Source organism: Ovis canadensis, chromosome 1 (genome assembly GCF_042477335.2).
Source record: "Ovis canadensis isolate MfBH-ARS-UI-01 breed Bighorn chromosome 1, ARS-UI_OviCan_v2, whole genome shotgun sequence".
Lineage (NCBI taxonomy): Eukaryota > Metazoa > Chordata > Mammalia > Artiodactyla > Bovidae > Ovis > Ovis canadensis.
In genome coordinates, this window is record NC_091245.1 from 78,014,141 (window position 1) to 78,027,979 (window position 13,839).

Below are 13,839 nucleotides of genomic sequence, written 5' to 3' on the forward strand. Positions count from 1 at the left end.
TGCAGTCCATGGGGGTCACAGAGTCAGACACAACTGAGCAACTGAACTGAACTGAAGCCAATTCTACAAAAGAAAGATTTTTATTAAAACACACCCCATTTCTGAATCAATATATGCCAAGTTTAGTAAAAATTTTAATGATCTATAATAACAAAGATTTATTTATTTTTCATATGAAATGTGTATTGCTGGTTGCTAAAGACTTCACTTTAGAGCTCCTCACTCTAGGTGGCAGGCTCATGAGTCTACCTAGACATGATCATGAACATTACCAGACTCAAAACAGAGAGTTCCAGATGATCACAAAACAGCAATTCAGCACTACGGCCTTTATGTGATCATGACACACATAATCTGCTTATCCGCTTACAACGGATTGGCCATGTCAGGGAGGGAGGAATTTTCCTCTACTCTTCCAGTTCTTCTGTCTGGTCTAAGAATTAAAGTTGACATGAGACAGATTAAAAGAAGAAAATCAAACAAAATTTAATAACATGTATACATGGGAGAAAACCAGGAAAATTAATTAACTCACCAAAATGGCTGAAATTCTCACATTAAATATCATCTTCATTTAAAAACAAAAGAGGGTCTTAAGAGTAGTGATTTGGGGCTTCAAACATGAGGAAAGTAATTGCCAGGAAGACAGAGAAGCAAATGTTTGGTAAGCAGTTTTTGCTGGAACATGCAGAGACAATAGGACACAGAGGAATTTTAACAAACTTTGCTAGGTTCCTCCTTGCCTCACACCTAGTTCATACTACAGTTATCTTTGGAGCTGGCTCCTGTCTTGAAAAAGCCTCTTATCTACATTCCTCTAGGCTGATAGTGGGTAGGTCAAAGTTTCTTCCTGAGTCTTTTGGGCTATGATTGTTGTCAACTCGAAATAATCCACATACCAAAGAAAAATTTGGGGGTGGTTAATTTTGTTTCCCTACAGTTAGAACTTTCCCTACAGTTAGAAACTACTGCACAACTGCATTCATCTCACATGCTAGCAAAGTAATGATCAAAATTCTCCAAGACAGGCTCCAACAGTACATGAAATGTGAACTTCCAGATGTTCAAGCTGGTTTTAGAAAAGACAGAGGAACCAGAGATCAAATTGCCAACATCCACTGGATCATGGAAAAAGCAAGAGAGTTCCAGAAAAACATCTATTTCTGCTTTCTTGACTATGCCAAAGCCTTTGACTGTGTGGATCACAATAAACTGTGGAAAATTCTGAAAGAGATGGGAATACCAGACCACCTGATCTGCCTCCTGAGAAATCTATATGCAGGTCAAGAAGCAACAGTTAGAACTGGACATGGAACAACAGATTGGTTCCAAATAGGAAAAGGAGTACATCAAGGCTGTATATTGTCACCCTGCTTATTTAACTTCTATGCAGAGTACATCATGAGAAACTCTGGGGTGGATGAAGCACAAGCTGGAATCAAGATTGCTGGGAGAAATATCAATAACCTCAGATATGCAGATGACACCACCCTTATGGCAGAAAGTGAAGAGGAACTAAAGAGCCTCTTGATGAAAGTGAAGGAAGAGAGTGAAAAAGTTGGCTTAAAGCTCAACATTCAGAAAACTAAGATCATGGCATCCGGTCCCAACACTTCATGGCAAATAGATGGGGAAACAGTGGAAACAGTGACAGACTTGGTTTTGGGGGGCTCCAAAATCACTGCAGATGGTGACTGCAGCCATGCAATTTAAAGAAACTCCTTGGAAGGAAAGTTATGACCAACCTCGACAGCATATTAAAAAGCAGAGACATTACTTTGCCAACAAAGGTCCATCTAGTCAAAGCTATGGTTTTTCCAGTAGTCATGTATGGATGTGAGAGTTGGACTATAAAGATACTTGAGTGCCAAAGAATTGATGCTTTTGAACTGTGGTGTTGGAGAAGACTCTTGAGAGTCCCTTAGACAGCAAGGAGATCCAATCAGTCCATCCTAAAGGAAATCAGTCCTGAATATTCATTGGAAAGACTGATGCTGAAGCTGAAACCCCAAAACTTTGGCCACCTGATAAGGAGAGCTGACTCATTTGAGAAGACCCTGATGCTGGGAAGGTTTGAAGGAGGGAGGAGAAGGGGACAACAGAGGATGAGATGGTTGGATAGCATCACCAACTCAATAGACATGAGTGAGTAAACTCCTGGAGTTGGTGATGGACAGGGAGGCATGGAGTGCTGCAGTCCATGGGGTTGCAAAGAGTCGGACACAACTGAGTGACTGAACTGAACTGAACTGAGCTGAACAGTTAGAACTAGTCATGTGGTCCCATTCAGCTATAAGAGCCAGAAATTACAAGCTACCATGTGTCCTGAAGGTAGAGAACAGGAAGTATTCTGAACAGCATAATCCAACTACATGTGAACTATATAATCAAATGAACTCTGGGACTGTATAGATGACCAACTTCACTAAATTGCAACCCCTCATCCATTTTCAGACTTAAGGGGCCCCTGACTGGCTTTAACAGCACAATTTCATCTATGTACCTTTTTCCTAGGTCTCCACAAAAGGATTTGTGGTGATTTTGTCAGGTAACTATGCCAGGTAAAAGGGAATCACTTGACTCTGAGATAAAACCAATTCCTTAATATCCAGACCACCAAGTTCATCTACCAATCAAAGACTTAAAAGAATATCAAGTGATGACTGATTCTTTAACCAGAATCAACAAACTCCATGGGGGCAGCAATCATCCAGGGTAATTCCCCCAGTTTCTGAGCACACACAGCAAACAGCATCACTTCTGTTAAACAACCTCCTACTGCTGCTGCTGGTGCTGCTAAGTCACTTCGGTTGTGTCCCACTCTTTACAACCAAATGGACTGCAGCCCACCAGGTTCCTCTGTCCTTGGGATTCTCCAGGCAAGGATGCTGGAGTGGGGTTGCCATGCCCTCCTTCAGGAGATCTTCCCAACCCAGGGATCGAACCCACATCTCTTATGTCTCCTGCATTGGCAGGCGGATTCTTTACCACTAGCACCACCTGGGAAGCCCAAACAACCTCCTGCTGCTGCTATTGCTAAGTCGCTTCAGTCGTGTTCGACTCTCAGCGACCCCATGGACTGCAGCCTACCAGGCTCCTCTGTCCACGGGATTTTCCAGGCAAGAGTACTGGAGTGGGGTGCCATTGCTTTCTCCGAACAACCTCCTAATCCCCCCCAAAAGTAAGTCTGTTATAATAGGAAAAGCCAGGCAGAACCTGGAAATAGAAAGTAATTTCCTTTCAAACCTGTCAAATAGCTGTTCTATAGAGTATTAAAGAGATCTACGGATCTATTAGAAAGCAAAAGAGGCACAAGACTACTGAGCTACTGATGATATGGAAGTAACCTCATTCAATTTCTTTTAGAGGTAAATGATGGTCAAGTAAATAAACTTGGGCTATTCTTTCTATGCAGGTGCTTTGCCTTAAAGAACGAACCAAGAACATGCCAGATTCAGTAGCTTGAGAAGCAAGGAAAGACTGGTTTTTCCTGTTCGTGAGCTTCACCTTCAATTCCATAGTTTTAAGAACTATAATAGTATAGGAACAAAGTATAAGTGATACCTGGAAACCTGAGGTTTAATTCTCCAGGAAATTTTTTTGTATTTTAACTGTTTTAGAAAGAAATTAAAAAAAATTTTTTTAATATATAAATCTCCATAGTCCCTGCTCATTTTCTTTCTTGTCTTTTTTATCCTATGAAGTCTTAAGCCATTAAAACTCATAAAGTACCAGCCTTGACTCTGCCTGAAGATACTGATGGGGGGAGTGTCACTTTTTGTGCTTAAGGCTTGCAGTGTCATCTGCACCAAATATAATTTAATTTGGTCTTAATTTCTCTGGAGCACCCTTGGAAACTGCAGTTATTGTGCTATATCATAATATTCATGCTTTCGATGGGGTTGCCAGATTTAGAAAATAAAAATATAGGATACCACGTTAAATTTGAATTTCTGATAAAACAAATTTTTTTAAGCACTGTCAAATGAAGAAAAACACACAACCAAAAAGTTGCAAGTTAAGTTTTATTTGGCGATCTTATTGAGGTCTGTAGCCTGGGAAACATACTCTCAGATAGCTCTGGGGAACTGCTTCAAAGAATTAAGGGAGAAGCCAAGACACATAGGAGGTTTCTGCTGAAAACAAAACAAAACATGCAGTCTAACATCAAAAGCTTAGTACTAATCACAAAAAACAGATATCAAAGTTAAAGATGTTAGTGTTTTTAGGTGTATGGATTGATGCATTGAAATTATTCCTTAGATATACAGCTCAACTATTTAGGGCCAGTATCCAGAAGTATAGACTGACTACTTCTTATCTTTCTCCTTCCTGAATTCCCCTTGGGGTGCATGGGGGTGGGGTATGCTTCATTGGCTGGTGGCTTGATCCTTGTAGAACCAGAATGATGGGCAACACTCTGTTTCTGGAATGGCAGGCAACATTCCATTTCCACAGTATACACCACATATTGAATGCCTGCTCAGTCGCTCAGTCATGTCCAGACTCTTTGCAACACCATGGACTGCAGCCTGCCAGACTCCTCTGTCCATGGAATTTTTCTAGGCAAGAATACTGGAATACAAGAATTCCTCCTCCAGGGGATCTTTCCGACCCAAAGATTGAATCCAGATCTCCGGTGTTTCCTGCACTGGCAAACTGATTCTCTACCACTGAGCCACTTCCGAAGCCCCACGTATTGCATATATTAATACTAAACAATTATTCACTGTTTATTTGGAATTCAAGTTTAACTAGATGTGTATTTTATCTGGCAACCCTAACCAAGCACCAGTGAGAAACATAGTCCTGTTTCACTCTGGCTGCCCTTGGACTAACATGTTATTCTCATTTGTCTGTCTTCTAAGGTGTGTCAAAATTTTGCCTTTCAGATCTGTTATCATAGAAAACCCAAAGCTGGTCCTCTGCCCCAGTACCCCCAGGCTGCTGTTTCTCTCTCTTCCTTCATGGTCATCTCTGTTTTCACTGATACTCCTACCCCTATTGCTACTTTTGCTGACACACACCTTTTTTTCTATACCGTGTTCATTCCTTTTCTGTTCTACTACAGCTAAATGTAGAGTTTTAATGCATGGACTTAAAGGCAGACAAATTAGGATTTGAATCCCAGTTTACTTTTCAGTAGATATGGGAGCTTCAGTAAGTTACTTAGTCTAAGTCTCATGTTTTCCTTCAGTAAAATACAGGTATTAATGCCTACTTTATAGGGCTATTGTGAGGGTTAAATGAGATTGATACAGCAAACTACTCAAAGGTACAAACCTTATCGGGTTATTATTATTAAAAGAGCTTCAGACCTTAGGTGCTGACTTGAATTCTTTGTGTTGGATGCCTAGACTTGCAGTTTAGGCTATGCTGGCCATTCTTCCCTGGCGAGGTTTTATACTGTCTGGCTTGTCTTCACCATCATTACCAACCAGTTTAGTTCCTTTCAGGAAATATGTGTTGAGTTTCTACTATATGCTAAGCACTATGCCAAGTGCTGGAGATCTAGAGATAAATAGGATAGCACTTACCTCATGGAGAGTGTTGGGCAGAAAGGAGAAATATAGATCAGATCACAATACAGTGAAGTAAAATTATTTAGAAGTGTACAAGATGCCTCAAGATGTTCTGGAACCACAGAGCAGGAGTTCAGATCCCTGGAAGGAAGGAGGTAAGAAAAAGCTTCAAGTTTGTGATAACTGAAAAATGAGTGGAACTAGCCATAAAGAATGTAAGCAGGAGCAGTGGAAACATATTCAACATTCAACTAAGAGTATGAGGAATGGGAATAGGTGCTGCTGCTGCTGCTGCTAAGTCGCTTCAGTCGTGTCCGACTCTGTGCAACTCCACAGATGGCAGCCCACCAGGCTCTCCCATCCCTGGGATTCTCTAGGCAAGAACACTGGAGTGGGTTGCTATTTCCTTCTCCAATGTATGAAAGCAAAAAGTGAAAGTGAAGGTGCTCAGTCGTGTCCGACTCTCAGCAACCCCATGGACCGCAGCCTACCAGGCTCCTCCGTCCATGGGATTTTCCAGGCAAGAGTACTGGAGTGGTTTGCCATTGCCTTCTCTGGAATAGGTGCTATGAGGGGTATATACAGGGAAGCAAAAGCAGTTCAGTGTTATTACTCACCGACACCAAGTAAAAATACAGAGACAGTGCTTTAGAGAAAGCAGTAGCTTTATTACTTTGCCAGGAGCAGTGGGGCTTGAGAGTGCAATAAGCTTGAAAGTTAATGCTCTCAAGACTGTGCTCTCCTTCTCTGGGGAAGCTGGAAGAGGTCTTACAGTTTTTAGGTGGTAAATGCGGCTGAAGATGAGGATCAGGGCTGATGTGTTCTTGCATTCTTCTCCTCCTGGGGATATTGAGATGTTAGGGCTGGCATTAGGTGATTCAGAACAGGTTCTGGTGGTCAGCCATGACATTCTTTCTGGAATGAAGAATGCTCCCAATGGAAAGCAGTGATAGGGAGTGTCCTCTTGGAGGGTTAAACATTAGGTAGATGGTACAGCCTTAGCTAGAGGGCAATCATTTTCACAGTGCTATTAAGCAAGAAAGAGAGGGAAAACTTTATAAATATCTATATGTTGGGCTTCCCAGGTGGGGCTAGTATAAAGAATCTGCCAGCCAATACAGGAGACTCCAGAGACTCATCAGGTTTGATCCCCTGAAGGAGGAAATGGCAACCCATTCCGGTATTCTTGCCTGGGAAATTCCATGGACAGAAGAGCCTGGCGAGCTACAGTCCATGGGGCTATAGTCCATGATGTCACAGTCAGTCAGATAGGACTAAGGTGCAACCATGCGCTGTATAGGTTGAATGGGTAGAGAGAATAAGGGCTAACATAATGGGGTACCTAAACTAGTTTCCACTACATTAGCATCTAAGTACAAATTGTAAAGCTAGGAGAGGTCAATGAAAGCATTACTTCCTTTTGGTCATCAGTTTGGCAACCCATATCTTTACATCAGTTGTGGGTGTCATAAATACATTGAACCCTCTGTTTACATTGTTGTTTTTGTCTGTTTAGAGCTTTCGTCCTCTTCCAAGAGGCCAAAGCACCATGTTACTGTTTCCTAATGAATAATTGCCTCCACTTCTCTCCTTTTCATTTTAAAACTTTTTGAACAGACTAAAAAGTCTTTTTCTCTTTTAAAAAAAAAAAACTGTATTTATGTCATAAGGTATATTTTTCCTGCTGAAGTATTTCTAAAATATTTTAAATCTTTTCCCTCTTACAAAAGGAGGAAGAGATTCATTATATATTCTCTCTGTATCTTAATCTTAGAATAGTGCCTAGCTATTATTATTATTATGCATCAGGCACATTTTACTTCCAAAATATTTAGAACAAACATGAAAATCTAAGATATATTCCACCATCCAGGGAATTTCTCAAGATCATGAGTATTAGTCGCTCAAGTCGTGTTAGACTCTGCAACTTCCATGCACTGTAGGCCCTCCAGGCTCTTCTGTCCGTGGGATTTCCCAGGCAAGAATACTGACATTTCCTTCTCCATGGGATCTTCCCAACCCAGGGATCCAACCTGGGTCTCCTGCGTTGCAGGCAGATTCGTTTCCATCTGAGCCAAAATTTTAAAGCCAGTCATTTTACTCTAATACAGTTATTTAATTTTGTTTTTCTGCTCGCTTTCTCCTTTTGTCTTTCTCCGACGTAGTTTTAATCATTTGCAATATAGACACGGGCTTAATTCATAGCGGCGTAGTGTTAAGAGGAAAGGAATAATCCTACCCTACTAATTTGATGGCGCTGCTCTAGGCTCTGTTCAGCCTCAGGGTCTAAACCAGGGTGGGAGAAGCAGTTATTTCCAACCGAACAAGCCTTCCAGAAAAATGAGTGGCAGCCTGCGCCAGAGCGAATCTCGTTAGTTTTCACTGTCACTGACATTTCTAGAACCCAGTTTGTTTGCTTCCTGGATCCACCTCCTCACTCCCTCTCAGGGTTCTTTGCCCCCAAAGGACTTTGACTTTACTTTCGCAGTCTCACACCCTGGTGCCCTTCGCCTCCAGGCTGTCCGGCAGAGGCACGCCGCTGGAGTCACTCCGTCCGCTATGTCCCTTTAGGAAACAACTAGCAGGAGGCACTGCCCCCAGGCAAGGACACGACAGTGAAGCCGGCACCGGGGGTCGCCCGCGGAGCCTCTGAAGTCTTCGTCTTGGGGATGGAGTTGGCAAGTGCCAAGCTGGGACCAGCAGAGCCGAGCCGGGAACGGCGTTCACCCGGGCCGAGGCGGCAGCCGGAGCGATTGGGAGACGGGACCGCGGGAACCCGGAAACGCCTGGGCCGCACCGGGCCGGCGGCAGCGACGGCGGCGGTAGCGAGTGGTGCTGCGCTTCAAGGGTCGCGGGGGACCCGGCGGGCGCCGCAGCCCGGGGCGCCGGGCCGAGCTGAGCCGCCGCCCCCAGTACGCGCAGCCGGCGGAGCTGCGCGGAAGGTGAGCCTGGTGCGCTCCTGGGTGGCGGCGGGCACAGACAGGCCGGTGGCCTCAGCTTTGGCCGGGGCAGCTCCGGGAGGATGCAGCGGGCGCGGGGCTGATACGAAGTCTGAGTGAAGGGAACGGTGTGGAATACCTTAAGTACTAGCTGAGTGCGGGGTGGGAGTGGATGAAGTGACACGTTGTAAGTACGAGGGACGACGTGAGGAATGTGCTGGGTGTAGGAAGGAACAGGGCTCCAGGAAAGGGGTGTGTCAACCAAATGAAAACGGCAGTGTGTGCTTTAGAGTCTGGGGCGTGCGGAACCGAGTGGCCGGAGGGCCAGGCTGGCGGTCATTCCATTTGCGAACTGCCCTGGAGCTCCCGCTACGTGTACCGGGACCCTGCGCTGAAGAAGCCTCAGGGACTTCAAGAAATGGAAAGGTTGTCCTTGGTAAGGCTAGTACGCAGGCAAAGGCTGTCTGAGGCCAGGTGGAATTCCTATCAGAAAAGGTGTGCTTGTTGGGTTCTGAGTGTTTAGGAAGGGAAGATTTTAATTAACTTTTATTAAAAGCAACTAAACTACAGGGGACGCTGGTTCAAATGAATTAAAGGGTAATATTAAATGTAGTACTGGGTCCATGCTTGGTAAAACACGTTTCATTACTTTATGGTACAAGGCTGAATCTTTTATTATGTTCTGTTACATGCAGTAATTGAAAATGGAACCGCAGTTTTTTTGTTTTCGAACAGCATTCAACTTTGGTAGTTAAAAATGAAATTCGGTAGTTTCTCACTTGGTTCACTTACTCATTTTCGCTGGTAAACTCAGATTGTTTCCTTTAAAAGCATGACTTCTAAATTTACATTCCTAGTCCTAACTTTCCTCCCAAGTATTGATTCTACTTTTTCAGCATCCCAGTTTGCTTGTTCTCTTTTTTATTTCTGTGCTAAACGTGACTTCTCTTGACTCTTCTTACTTGCTCTGTGGCAGTGGCTGGGTTTGCTGCCCTCAGCCTATCTCCCTTCCAGTAACTCCCCTTGAAACTGCTTTTCAAAACCAGAGGTCTTATGTATTCCTTGGTTTCTCTTTCCTCAGACATACTCAACCGACTTTCTATTGAATCCGGATTAAATTTAAAATTATTTAGGTTACCAACCAAAGCTCTTCAAAAATGTGTAGCTGTCCTTGACTTCAATCAAATCAACACGTCCCTTTCATTCTTTTTTAAAAATTATTTTATCCCAGGAGTTCTGTTTTTTAGCTCAATCATAATAGTTACTTTGAAGTTAATTTCTGAGCATGTTCTATGCCTACGTGCCTTCTTCTTTGCTTACATCCTTTCTTCCTACAAGGAAGGCCTTTTTTCCCATCTTTGTAGAAATCATTCTGTCCATCTTTGCAAAAGGTATTCTTTAATGCCATCTCCTTTACTTTTTTAAAAAATTGAGATGTAATTGACATATAATTCCGTATTAGTTTCCAGTGTACATCATAATGATTTGATATTTGTATGTATTGCAAAATTATCACAAATCTAGTTAACATTCATCACCACACATAAATACAAAATTTTTCTTGTAATGACAGCTTTTAAGATTTTAAGTTTACTCTTTTTGCAACTTTCAAATATACAATATGGTATTATTAACTATAGTTACCATGCTGTTCAGTATTCCCAGGACTTCTTTTCCAACTGGAAGTTGCTACTTCCTTCTTATAAAGCTCTCTAAAGTCTATCTTCAGTCCAAAACATTCTTCTCTTGTGTGCCGCACGTTATAAGTATTTTATAATATTTGTTAAATTAGCATTTTGCTATCATTTTTTGAGAAAGTTATCTATACTACCTCAAAGATTTATTACTTTGAGGATCAAGTAAAGTGCTAAAACATAGAACAGAAAAGCATTTTCAAATATAAGATTAATAAAAAGCTGAAATAAGATTATACTACAACACAAAAGTGACCATTCTAAACAGAAATAGAATCATAAACTCAGAGAACAAGCAGGTGGTTGGTTACCTGAGGATACAGGGATGGAGGGAGGGGAGAAATAGGTGGAAGAGATAAAAAGGTACAACTTTCAGTAACAAAATAAATGGTCACAAGTAGGAAATGTACAGTGTGGGGAATATAGTCAATACATATGTAAATCTTAGGTGGCAGATGGTGACTATATGTATCATGGTGATTACTTTAGAAATGTCTAGAAATAGCAAATCACATGATGCATACCAGGAACTAGCATAGTGTTGTATGTCAGTTGTACTTCAAAAACAAACTCAGAAAAAAGACATCAGATTTGTGCTTACCAGAGGGTGGCAGGGTGGAAGGTAGGGTAGAATTGGAAGAAGGTAATCAAAAGGCAAAAACTTTCAGTTATAAGATGAATAAGTACTAGGGCTATAATGTACAACGTGATAAAGGTAAGTATTACTTCTGCACTTTATATATCAAAGTTGAGAGTAAATCGTAAACATTCTCATCATAAGGCAAAAAACATAAATATATATTTTCTATTTAATTTACATGAGAAGATTGATATTCACTAAATTTACTGTTGTAATCATTTCACGATGTATGTAAGTCAAATCATTATGCTGTACAACATAAAATTATGTGGTGCTGAATGTCAATTATAACTCAATAAAACTGGAAGAAATAATAAGTTATCCAGGTTGTCTAGCTTCAGCTTGCAGGGCTTTGGGGAAAGGACAGTGTTTAGCTTTTGTGATTCCAAGTCAGAGTAGAGAAAGTTGAAAATGTTAGTTTAGAGAGTCATAACTAGATATTGGGGGAAACTAGAATAATTCAATATCCAATCCAGTGTACATGTAGATTACAAAACCTCAAAGACAGTGGACTACAGTAGAATTTGATATCCACAAAAGTGTGCTACTGAAACATAAATATTCTGTCTATAGTCCTCTCTACTTCTACCAAAGATAGTCACAGTAAGACTAATTTGTTTGCAAAATAAGTCTAGTCTCATTAAATTTGGCCTGATTATTTATGTAAATGCAGTAAGAATAGTAATTGACCATAAAGACTTTTAAAAATCTGCTTTGCTGTAACTTTTCAGAAGGAATCTCAGACGTTTGAAAGTATCTCAAGCCCAGAAAGCCAAGCCAAGGACTGACCATCAGATTTCTCCTGTAATACTTAGATTTGAGTGAATTTCTCTCTTCTTTTTCCTTGAGGTCCCTAAGAAATCCTTAAGTTCTTGGATCCACCGGAAAATGACCTTCTTTACTCACCTGAAATGGCTGGGAACTATGAAAGCAGGGGTTGTGTGTGTGTGTGTGTGTGTGTGTGTTTTAGTTTGTTTTTGTTTTTCTGGAAGGGGCTTCACTGACCTTGTAAAGTGAAAGTTGGAATTGTGTCCGACTCTTTGTGACCCAGTGGACTATACAGTCCATGGAATTCTCCAGGCCAGAATACTGGAGTGGGAACCCTTTCCCTTCTCCAGGTGATCTTCCCAACCCAGGTATTGAACCCAGGTCTCCCACATTGCAGGCGGATTCTTTACCAAAAGAATGGTGGCCTTTATACAAAGTCTACTTTAATTCCTTAAGGTTGATATTATCCTCAAATATGACATCTCAGTCAAAACTTTGGCAGTATAGCCAGTGTTTCCAATTGTATCCTATCACAAGGAAAACAGATTCTTATTGAACATAGGCAAGTAACTATAGTGTCATGAAATTAAGAACACTCACTATTAATTTCTGATTTCTTGAAGAATCACATAGGGAGACAGATAAATAAATGATTCAGTTCTGTTTACAAAGATATAATTTACCAAATTGCTTTCTAGTTTAAGAAAAAAGGTTTCCTTCAGTCTGTTAAAGTGTTAAAGAGCTAGCAATGTTTTTAACAAAAAGTCATAAAATTAAAAATCATTCTCATCATTTTCTCAGTCCCATGTAAAACATTATTCCTGTTTTGCTTGATCTAAAGTTAGTAGTTTTATGAATCCATTAATTTTTTCCATTAGAGTTGTAGAATTTATTACCTAGTTCAATGGTATGATCTTAAAGTTATTACAAATCTGTAATGTAGAGTACTTATCAGTGTCATTTTCTTGAATCTTTTTGAAGACAAATGTTTTGGACAAACTTCAGGAAGGGATAAGAGTAAAACAGTAACTATTTGTAAATGACAGAAGACTTAAAAATGGTCATAGTTAAGGATCTAGTGAGAATTCATTCTAATGCAGTGGAGAAGGAAATTTGATTATTTCTGTGGTACACAAAATTTTAAGATGATAACATCTCACCCCCACCCCCAAGCTGGCAGTTTTCAGTAGGATACCAGCTGCAGATGAGATGTAACCCACATTTCTGTTTGGTCATATTTTTTTGGCCCCCAGCCTTACAGTTGAGTTACTTGCATACACAAGAATCATAACCTGCATGCCTGAGCAGGCAGAAAACCAACCCCAGTTTTTCAGGACACAAAATGAGACAAACCAGAAAGCAATAGCTGTCCCTGGGAAGGCAAGAATCAAACCATGAGTGGGCTTCCCTGGTGGCTCAGTGGTAAAGAATCTGCCTGTCAGCAAATTTGGAAAACTCAGCTGTGGCCACAGGACTGGAAAAGGTCAGTTTTCATTCCAGTTCCTAAGAAGAGCAATGGCAGTGAATGTTCAGACTACTACACAGTTGCACTAATTTCACATGCTTGCAAGGTAATGCTCAAAATCCTTCAAGCTAGGCTTCAGCAGTTCATGAACTAGGCTTCAGCAGTACATGAATTGAGAACTTCCAGATGACAAGCTGGATTTAGAAAAGACAGAGGAACCAGAAATCAAGTTGCCAGCATCTTTTGGATTATGGAAGATGCAAGCAAATTCCAGAAAAACATCTTTATTGACTGTGCTAAAGCTTTTGGCTGTGTGGAACACAACAAACTATGGACGATTCTTAAAGAGATGGGAATACCAGACCACCTTACCTGTCTCCTGAGAAACCTGTATGCAGGTCAAGAACCAACAGTTAGAACCAGATATGGAACAATGGACTGGTTCAAAATTGAGAAAGGAGTATATCCAGTCTGTATATTGTCACCCTGCTTATTTAACTTATCTGCAGAGTACATCATGCGAAATGCCAGGCTGGATGAATCACAACCTAGAATCAAGATTGCAAGGAGAAGTATCAACAACCTCAGATATTACGCAGATGATACCACCCTAATGGCAGAAAGTGAAGAGGAACTAAAGAGCCTCTTGATGAAAGTAAGAGGAGAGTGAAAAAGCTGCTTAAAACTCAACATTCAAAAACCTAAGATCATGGCATCCAGTCCCGTCACTTCACAGCAAATAGAAGGGGAAAAAGTAGAAGCAGTGACAGATTTTATTTTCTTGGGCTCCAAAATCACTGGACAGTGACTG

General features: G+C 41.1%; 1 protein-coding gene across 1 annotated transcript in view; it reads left to right on the plus strand.

The window, feature by feature from the left end:
• The first annotated feature begins 7,994 nt into the window (after positions 1-7,994).
• The window catches only part of SLC35A3 (solute carrier family 35 member A3), a 40,308-nt gene continuing 34,463 nt past the window's right edge, over positions 7,995-13,839 (plus strand). The window contains exon 1 of the mRNA XM_069598695.1: positions 7,995-8,464. Within this exon, the coding sequence (XP_069454796.1) occupies positions 8,192-8,464 (273 nt within the window). The 5' untranslated portion in view covers positions 7,995-8,191. The remainder of the gene's footprint in view (positions 8,465-13,839) is intronic.